We start from the raw sequence: 10,751 nt of genomic DNA, 5'->3' as shown, positions 1-10,751 counted from the left end.
ATAGAGCTCCAAGGAGATTATGTTGAAAAATAAAAAAAAAATTACCCAAAAAAAATTGTTTTTATACTTCATTCTAAGGACTTATTGAACTACCCTCGTACACATTAAACATACAATTTGATATTAATTTCTTACTCTAAGCTGAACGAGAAAAGATCGTGTTAAAAGAAATCAGCGATTACGGGAATCGAACTCGAGTCTCCGGGACAGCAGAACAGAGCTATTTTCCTGTGATAAAATAAATTAGAGCCCGCTCTCTGAATATTGCCGCTTTGAATAGTGCCGATTCTCCTCATGTTTGCCCCAATGCATCCTCCACCTCGCTCTATCGCTTCGAGCAGCAGCATTTAAATTTAGTCTCTCTGAATAGTGCCACTCAAATATATGTACGAAAAGAGATTATGTATCAGATTAATGCTTTGTAGTACATATAATAATTAATCTAATGCTTATCGAATCAATGCTTGCACAAAACCGACTCGTTTTTGTCGACTCAAAATCGAGAAAAAAACACCCAAACATATACACTTCGTACTTGCGGGGGAAAAAAAACTTACGACTGGTATTAATCAGAGAGCGGACGCGAATTCGATGCGCTTCCACGTGCCAAGACTGAAGGAACCTGAGTTCCAGGAAAAATATTTCGCTACTAGCCCATGTCCGGCACTATTCAGAGAGCGGCCTGTATAAGATTTAGGAATTTTATTATCCTCATGAACTTCGGCGCGTATGACGACATTCGGCAGTGAATTTCCTATTATAAATGGGAATTTTCGCGAAAGACTATATTCAAATGTTTTTCCTCTCATTTCACGTTTCCACTGAAAATGGTCATTTTTATCACCTATTTTGCAAGTTATGCTATTTAAACTGCTAGTTGTTGCACCTACGGTTTTATTATTTAATTTGTGAATATGACGTTTTCCTAACTTCAGTCTGCTATCAAAAATGATAATGTTTCTAACTCTAAAAGTCAGTTATTAAGTTAGCAGTATGTTTATAATTTATATGGAAAAAGTATTTCTTCATATCGCTGTGGCAATATAATACTATTTTCTCGGCTATATCCCAGATTGCCACTGAATTCTTGTAAAGATCAATATTATAATGTCAAATTTGATATCCGATAGTTTCTCCTTGTATCCGTAAGTTTCTTATAATGATTGAAAAATTAATCGCAGTTATAAAAAAGGGGAAAAAGTATACCCCGTCTTCTCCCATCCCTACATCCCTAAAAATCCTAAAAAGATTAGAATAACCGGCACGGTGCCGTTTAAATTTGTATAATGATTATGAAAAAAGGGTGTCAGGGATATTATGGAAGTTATATAAAAAGCATAGAAGAGAGGGAAAATGAGAAGGGTGTGGGGTATATGTCGGTATATGGGTAAGTATTAAGAGAGAAATGGGCATATTAGTGAAGGGATGAGCCACGTGAAAAGGTGTAACATACACTGAAAAAAATCGTTCTTAGCACCAATTAAATTAATTTACTTGAATCCTATTCCTTAGCACCAAGAAAATATTCTTCAACGGAAGTAATTTTTATTTAAACCAGGCATATATCTTTTGTTGATCTAAAGAAATTAATTCTTTGGCTATATTTTCTTGATTGAAATACATATTTCTTACATTTAAGTAAATGGTTTCCTAAATTCAAAAGGTCTATATTCGTTGAAATGTGATTTGTCTTTTAAAGAAATATATATTTGATTCAAAGAGGTCAATTCTTTGAACTGATTCGGGACACGTTTGAATCAATCATTTTTCCATACTTGAATCAAGAATTTAGGTTTATTTAAATCAAAGAAATAATTATTTAATTCAAAATAATATTAATTGAATTACAGTATATATTTTTTGTCACAAAGGGTTCATGCATTTATAGCAATGCAGCATTTATTCAGATGAAAAAGATATTGAGTTTACATAAATTCTTATTTCTTCAGTGGAAAGAAATATTTCATTTCATTACTAGAATTAAATTATTCATAACAAATAAACATTTATACCAACGAAGTAATCATTTTTTAAGTCATAAACTTAACAATTTGGCGTCATTTGTTTCAATTGAATACTTCTTTAGATTAAAGAAATATATTGTTGAATTAAATATCCATGTTTTTGATTCAAAGAAATATTTCTTTGGCATTTCTGGCGAAGTTTAAATACGGCTTTCCGCCTTAAAATTTCCATGTCACGTTACCGTCGTGGTCAACGTTGTGGACTTTACACTCGATGGACCCAAGTTCAATTCCTGCTGAGGGTGGATTTTTCATCGAATTTGTCTGAGGTTCATCAAGATTTTAAATTATGTGATTTGTTTAAATTAAATATGTATATTAATAACAATGATAATTATAATTTAGGCTAAAAGAATCCAGTTGCTTATTTAGGAAAATATGTATACTACAATTGAAGAAATAACTACTTTATTGCACTCGCGCATGGACTAGGCCAAAAAAATATTTTTTTGAATCAAGAGATATATTTTTGTGCTTCAAATATTCAGAAATTTGCTGTGGGGAAATAGTTTTTTGAGCATATAAAATATTTGCTTGACCTTAAAATATATTTCTTTCCTTCAATTCATATTCCCCCATCTCAAAGAAATATTCATTCCAATTCATGCGACATTCATTTCGAACAATGAATCATTCATTTGGTATAAAATGTATATTTTTTGTCTTAAATTAATATTTCTTTGATTCAAAGAAACATTTCCCTTCGACCAACAGGTCGTATTTATTAGCCTCTAACAAATGTTTCTTTGAAAATAAACAGGACTTTCACTTACTTCAACCAAGTAAAATTCACTTGGTACCAATAATCCTTTTTATATATATAGGCATAGGGGAATGGGTATGAGAGGGAGATGTTCGTGGTTTAAGAGAAGGAAGGGGAAAAAGGGATTGTAAGTTCAAGAAAAAAAGGGTAATAGAAAAAGGGTATATCGATTAAGGGATTATCGGAAAAAGGATATAAAATGTAGGGAATAATAGGATAAAGGATACATAAGTTCATGGATAATAAGAAGAAGAGTATATAAGCTAAGGGACAATAGGGAAAAGGGTATAAAGATTAGGGGATAATAAGAAGGGTATGTAAATTAAGTGATAATAGGAAGAAGATAAATAAGTCAGGGGTATTATAGGGGAAAAAGGTATAAAATTTTAGGAATAATAAGATAAAGGTTACATAAGTTTAGGGATAATAGGAAGAAGACTATATAATCTAAGGCATAATAAGAAGGGTGTATAAATAAAGGGATAATAGGAAGAAGGGTATATAAATCTAGGGATAATATGAAGATGGGTATAAAATTTAAAGAATAATAGAAAAAAGGGTACAGAAATTCAGGGATGATAGGCAGAAGAGTATATAAGCCAAGGGATAATAGGAAAAAGTATATATGAATTAAAGGATAATAGGAAGAAGGGTAAATAAGCAAGGGATAATAGGAAGAAGAGTAAATAAGACAAAGGATGATAAATAGATCCAGTAAATAGCAGATGGGTACAAAGGTTATGCTAGTTTGGAATAGGTTATGTGTATGATAGTGCAGAGATGGTGGGCAAATTGGTAACGGATATGGGAGTGTGATGGTTAGTAATAAGGGTGAGGTTATAAGGGAGGACCTGCAAAAGGCGCGTACATGAAAAGGATGAGGGTAATAAAATGATGGAGGAAGCATGGAAGAGGAGAAGTCGGAAAAGGAGTTTATAAGTTGAGGAGTGATTGCTAAATCGCGTCTAGTGTATATGATTATTAGGAGATGTTGGTTTAGAGGGGCAAATGAGTATATTAGTGAAGGCATGATGAGGTGAATGAAGGGTATAGATTACAGAAGAAAGGAACAATGAGTAGGGCGTGTTAGATAAGGGTATGGGAGAGAGGGGGATAGAGCGAGTGAGGAGAGAGAGAAAGGGGACCGTTGAAAAGAAGGGTGGGGTATTAAGAGCAAAGGGTAGTGAATGGTAGATGGGTATGTGGTTTATAATGGTTTCTATTTGCAAAATGCGTATGCTAATGCAGGGATGCTGTGTAGATAGATAAAGGATATGGGGGTATAATGGATAATAAGAGTGAGTAATTCAGGAGGTAGGAACGTAAGTTGCAAAAGGCGTGTATATAAGAGAGACGAGGAGAGTAAAATGGCGAAAATGGAATGGAAAAGGAGAGGAGGGAAAAAGGGTACATTAGTACATGGGTGATAAGTAGATGGTGTAAAGGTTATATAAGTATAGGGATATGGTGGTTTAGAGGAAAACTGGGTATTCTACTTGAGGAATGGTGGATAGAAAAGTGAAGGGTATGAGGGTTTGAAGGATAATAATAGTGAGTTTAGAAGGAAGGAAAGGCAAAAGTAGGGAAAAAGAGTTTACAAGTTAAGAAGTGATTGGTAAATCGCATGTAAAGCGTATGAGTATTAGGAGAATTTGGTTTAGAGGGAAAAATATATATATTAGTGAAGGCATGATGGGTAGGTAAGTAGATCGAGTGAATAGTAGATGTTCATGTTGTGCATGGTTAGTTAGTAGTGTATGATATGTTAGTATGTTAGTGCAGGGATGGTAGGTAGATAGGTGAAGGATATGGGGGTATCGTGGATAATAAGGATGAGGTTAGAAGGATGGAGCGTAAATTTCAAAAGGCGTGTATAAGAGAAAAACGAGGGGAGTAAAATGGTGGGGTTAGAATGAAAGAGGAGAGTAGAGAATAAGGGTGTATAGGTTTAGGGGTAATGGGTAGATCATTTAAAGGTTATAAAAGTATAGGGATATGGTGATTCAGGGGGAAAATGGTTGTTCTGCTGAAGGAATGATGAATACAAAAATTAAAGGGTATGGGGGTTTGCGGGATAGGAAAAGAGAGGTGACAAGAAAGAAAAGGCCAAAGGGGTGTATACAAGAGGGATGATGGGAGAAAATAATCGGGACAAAATAGAAGAAGAGAGGAGGCGAGAGGGTGATAGTGGATTACAGGGGTTAGTATAGGGGTTAGTTATAGTAGTTAGTAGGTACCTGATAGTTAAGAGGGTAAGATATCGTAAATTGTGTAGAGACTAGGTAAGGGATGTGAGATGGTGGTCTAGAAGTAAGAAAAAATATAAATTTTAGACGAAACATTTAGAAAAGCCCAAAGTTTTTAGAAGACACAAAATTGCAGAAAAGCACAAGGTTGGGAAAGGCCCTAGCTTTACAAGCAAACAAGACTAGGTAACTTGAAGTACAAAACTATTCAATATAACTGAAAATTGAATTTTTGAAAAAAAATAAGGGACATTTATTTTTACCAAAAATGAAGGGATGTGCAGCGATAAAAAATCTAAAATCAATCGCTCTATGTCAATGAAATCCCAAATTAAATTATCCCTAACACAAACTTTAAGAAGTGATTATGCACCATAGTAGGTCCCTAATTCAAAAACCTTAAAATAATCACTCAAAACCAAAACTAATCAAACTTTAAAACACGAAAAAAATAAAATTTCACATTACTTAGTATTTACTTTATCTAAGTAAAATCCCCTGACGAATCATTTTGATGTGGGCCCCATTGAACGTTTTTGCAGATCTATAGTAAAACCCATGGATCCACTTGAGATGCACGTATATGACACGTGCACCTGCAATCACGATACGCGAACGAGCTACCAGGATCAGGCAAAAGTAGCTCAAAGACTGAGTCCAAGTAGGTTAACAGGTTTCCAGTTGAAAGTGGCCTCCGCTGGAAGACGGAGGTAATGAGGAGGGGACCATTGGTCCGGTGGGGGGCAAAAACAACGAAGAGTTAAACGACGACGTTAATGACCAGTGATTATTCCGGGGAGCATGAGGTCTCACAGTCTGAGGTACTCTGAGCAGACAATTCAATTTATACGCTCGTCTGAGAAATGGCGAGTTTTAATTGGCCAAGCAAATAATTGTGCCTGGTAATTGGCTAAATGAGATCTGGGGACAATTTATTCAATGTTGCTTGGATTATTATGCACTTGCATTAATAATGTAGGGCCAGGAGGGGGTTTTTTTTATTTGTATTAATTACGTCGAGGTGTTTATAACTCCTGCAATCGGTGCGTATATTTATTATTATTATTATTGCAAACGCCTAGAAATCAGTTAGCACTAGCATTATCAAAGCATTATCAAATTGAGATTTATGCTTCAAGTTATGTACTATGAAATATTTTTAAAAATCATAAATTAAAATAGAGGTTATAATAGCTAGATCAGCTTTCATGAAATCTAAATTAAATTTTAAGGTTAGTTTTAATTAGTTAGTTTTAATTTTGTATTAAACATTTGTTTAAATTGAAAATATTTCAATTTTGAAGACTTACCATTCGAATTTCTGCAGTTTTGAACAGGAAAAATTGAAACCTCTTCAATTTAAAAAATGTACAAATACAAATTCTTAAAATTTAATGATTTTTAAGATCAAAATCAAGTTCTCAATTCAAAATTTTCAAAATTGAAACAAATTCTAATACAAAGCATGAATCATGACAAAAATAAAACTAGCATAATTTTTCATTCTTAATATTTAAAATTAAAAAAACTTCCATTTAAAGATTTACAATTCGAATTTCGACAGTCTGGAAGAGTCATAATTAAAACCTCTTCAATTTAAAAAAGGTACAAAACGAGTTCTTAAAATTTGATGACTTTGTATATCAAAAATCAAGTTTTCAGTTCAAAAATTTCAAGATTAAAATAATTTCGAATATAAAGCATCAATCATTATAAAAATGAAAACGAACATAATCTTTAATTATAAGTTTTTATAATTAAAAATTCTTTAATTTTAAAGAATTACAATATAAATTTGTACAATTTTGAAGCGGCACAATTGAAACTTCTTCCACTTAAAAAATTTGCAAATACAAATTCTTAAAATTTGATGATTTAAAATTTTTTAAATTTGGAAAAATTAAAAAAAGCTAAAGATCTGACGCATCAAAATTATAGAATTTTTAATTATAAAAATTAAAACTGACATAGTTTTTAAAGATGAATTTTCAAAATTGAAATCTTTTACACTTTTGAAGATTTACCATTAATACCTCTTCAATTATTTGTGTAAATATAAATTCTCCAATTTTTATGATTTCGGCAATCAAAAGTCAAGTTTACAATTTGTATCTTCCAAATGGAATAAATTTCGAATACAGAGCCTATGAATTACAGAATTTTTCATCGTAAAACTTAAAACTTGCATGATTAAAAATTAAAAATTTCCGCGATAAAAATCTCTTCAATTTTGAAGATTTAAAATTCAAATATATATGAAATATTATAAATAATAATAAATTAAAATAGATATTATCATAGCTACATCGGCTGTCATACAATCGCAATTAAATTCCAAGTTAAATTTTAATTATGAAGCATCAAAATTAAAGAAGTTTTTATTTGTAAAACTAAAAAATTGCAGAATTTTAATAATAAGTTTTCAAAATTGAAAATCCTTCAATTTTAAAGATTTACAATTGGAATTTCTACAAATTTAAAATTTTCATTATAATTCTGTTTCTATAATAAATGATTGACAATATGAATGAACAATTATTTTAACCATTTTTCTGGATTATAAAGTCGTCATACAAAATTTCGTTCATTTGAACGTTCAGAACTTCAAGCACATTCTAAATTGAAGAAATTTCAAATATAAAGGATGTGAAATGCATAATTTTTCATTGTAAAACTTAATATTTACAAAATTTTCAATTATAAACTTTTAGAATTTAAAACGCTACAATTTTACATATTTACCATTTAAATTTCTACAATTTCGAAAAGTTATGCTTGAAACCTCTTTAATTTAAAAACGGTACGAATACAAATTCTTAAAATTTTATGATTTTGAATATCAAAGTTCAAGTTTTCAATTCGAGATCTTCAAAATTGAAAAGCATTTAGAATATTAAGTATAAAAATTGAAACTAGTATAATTTATAATTAGAAATTATCAAAATTAAAAACACTTCAATTTTAACATTTACAATCCAAATATCTGCAATTTTGAATGGTTACAATTGAAACTGCCTCAATTTAAAAATGTACAAATACAAATTCTTAAAAATTGGATTATTTTAAAGGTGAACAATCAAGGATATAAAGCATCAAAATTACAGATTTTTATTGTAAAACTTGAAACTTGCACAATTTTTAATCGTAAATTTCAAAAATTTAAATTCTCATCAATTTTAAAGAATAAAAATTGAAAGTTCTATAACTTTAAAGAGTTCCAAATGGAAATTTTTGAATTTTCAAGATGTATGAACAAAAATTCTTAGATTTAGATGATTTTGAAAATCAAGACATGTTTTCAAGTCTAAATCTTCTAACTTTGAAGATTTACAACACAAATTCTTAAATTTTAATGATTTTTAAAGTCAAAAGTCAAGTTTTTAATTCACCATCTTCCAACCTGAAAAAATTCGAATATAAAACATGAAAAATACAAAAATTTAACTGTATAAATTTAATCATGCATGATATTCAATTCTAAATTTTCCAAAATAAATATACTATTTTTTTAAAGACTTACAATGCAAAGTAATTTAAAGGTACCTAATGAAAATGTATTTAATTTTAAGGATGTGTCAATACAATATTTTAAATTCGATTGATTTTAAGGATCAGAAATTAAGTTTTTATTTTAAAATATTTCAAATTGAAGAAATTTCGAATCTAAATTATCTAAATTAAAGAATTTTTAAGGTCAAAACTTAAAACTTCCATAGTTTTTAATTGTAGAATTGAAAAGTAAAAACCTCTTCAATTTTAAAGATTCGAAATTCAAAGTTCTGAAATTTTAAGTTGCCATAATTAAAAAGTCTTGGATTAAACATTTTTTTAATACAAATGATTCGATTTTTAAGATTTATATTTTCAAACTGTGTATGTAATTTTGAAAGTTTTTTATTAATTCAATGTTAAGTTTTGAAATTTACAATTCTACACTTTTAAAAAGTTACGATTGAAACCTCTTCAATTATTTGTATGAATACAAATTCTTAAATTTCGATAATTTCGAAGATCAAAAATCAAATTTTCAATTCTAAATCCTTCAAAATGAATAAAATTTGAATATACGTTTTCAAAAATAGAGAATTTGTAATTTAAAAACTTAAAACTTGAAAAATTTTTAATTGTGCATTGTTAAAATAAAAAATTACCTTCATTTTAAAGGTTTGCAATTTAAAATAATTCTACAATTTTGAAGAGTTACAATGAAAAACTTGGTTAATTCGAAAGATGCAGAAATAACAATTTTTTAATTTTGATGATTTTGAGTATGATTTTGAGTATCAAGTGAACAAAATTAATTTTTCACAATGAAAAACAAATATTTAACCAAAGAGATGAATTTTCAACTGAAAAGATAAATCTTCAATATAAAAATAATTTTTAAAAAAGTGATTCAACCGTTAACAAAAAAATCTGCCCGCTTCGCGGGCACATTCACATCGAGCGCTACGTGCGCGGCTCGCAAATTTGAGCGTGCCTAGGGCGCGCGACGGTTGAATCTCGCGCTTCGCGCTCGGATATTTATTCTTTGCATTTGGAATGCTTGAAAAAAACTTAATCAAAAAGATCTCTTAGATGGCAGTAATTTTATGCCTCTACATATTCTGAATTGTCTACTTAATTAAGTATAGTCAAAGATTAAGTTTCTCAAAGCTCTGTAGGCTTTAAGGTGCACATTCTCATCGTGACACTCGCGCTGCACGCTCGATTTCCGACAGATATTTGTGAACAGGTTTTGTTGGATTTTTTTTTCGTAACTTTCGTCGTTTTTCCACACATTTTTTTTTATTTTATTTTTTTCAGCGTTATTTTTCACGAATAAAACAAAAAGTACGCATCCTATCAAGAAGTGATTCTTAACGAAATTGTAGATCTTTTTTGGGATAACCATTTTTGTTAATTCATCTTTTTTCGTATCCTACACAGTTTGTCCACAAAATGAAATTTTTTATTTTCCATTATTTTTTGTGAAATCAAAACTTGAATTTTCGATTTTTGAAGAAAATCCAAAAATTGGTTATAATAATCTTGTAGGGCTTTCGAAAATAAATGTTTTTCTTCTCTTGACTTTTTTTCATCAGGGCGATTTTCGGCTTCAAATTTTGATTTTCGTTTAATTAACAAAATTTTGAAAACGCTATAACTCTGAGAATTTTCTTTTTATCGAAAAAAGTCATAAGGATAAATTGTTTATTCTTTTTAATACTATAAATATCCGTACATAGAATTTTCAAATTCAGAAAAAAGTGGTCTCAAAAATTTTCAAAATGCGCTCACTTTTTGAATTTTTATCAAAAATGGCTGGTTCACGAACTCGTCCTTTCTTTTAGGACCTAAAAAAAGTGTGCCAAAGATGAATTTGATTTGTTCATTTTTTCGAGAGTTATCGTGTTTACGGACGGACGGACAGACAGACGCCATCGTGAAAACCTGATTTTCGGATTCAGGGGTTCTTGAAACGTGGAGATCCGTTGAAAAAGTGTGATGTCAAATTTCCGACAATTCTAATACTTTCTCAATCATAAATGATGAAATTGTAAAAAGGCAAATTTTCAACCAAATAGTTCAATTTTTAACCAAAAAAGATTTCACTTGAGTTTTCGACACCAAAATATGAATTTTAAAATTTGCAATCAATATGATAAATTTTTAACCATATAATAAAATATTCAAATAAAAATATAACTAGCAGATAGAAGAAGCTGCAAAAAATAG

At 30.0% G+C, this 10,751-nt stretch overlaps 2 protein-coding genes across 3 annotated transcripts in view; one reads left to right on the top strand and one right to left on the bottom strand.

Moving 5' to 3' along the window:
- LOC117181598 (dual oxidase maturation factor 1) overlaps positions 1–5,662 on the bottom strand; it is a 47,196-nt gene extending 41,534 nt beyond the window's left edge. The window contains exon 1 of one of the 2 annotated variants that reach the window (XM_033374454.1): positions 5,502–5,662. The gene's annotated coding sequence lies outside the window, so the exon portion shown is untranslated. The remainder of the gene's footprint in view (positions 1–5,501) is intronic. The other variant, XM_033374453.1, reaches the window with a different exon arrangement.
- LOC117181096 overlaps positions 4,920–10,751 on the top strand; it is a 42,411-nt gene continuing 36,579 nt past the window's right edge. The window contains exons 1-2 of the mRNA XM_033373665.1: positions 4,920–4,987; positions 5,576–5,743. Coding sequence (XP_033229556.1) covers positions 4,920–4,987; positions 5,576–5,743 — 236 coding nt within the window. The remainder of the gene's footprint in view (positions 4,988–5,575; positions 5,744–10,751) is intronic.

Source organism: Belonocnema kinseyi, chromosome 10 (assembly GCF_010883055.1).
Source record: "Belonocnema kinseyi isolate 2016_QV_RU_SX_M_011 chromosome 10, B_treatae_v1, whole genome shotgun sequence".
In the NCBI taxonomy this organism is placed as follows: Eukaryota; Metazoa; Arthropoda; class Insecta; order Hymenoptera; family Cynipidae; genus Belonocnema; species Belonocnema kinseyi.
Note: the sequence above shows the minus strand (reverse complement) of the source record. Positions and strands in the feature narration are given on the sequence as shown.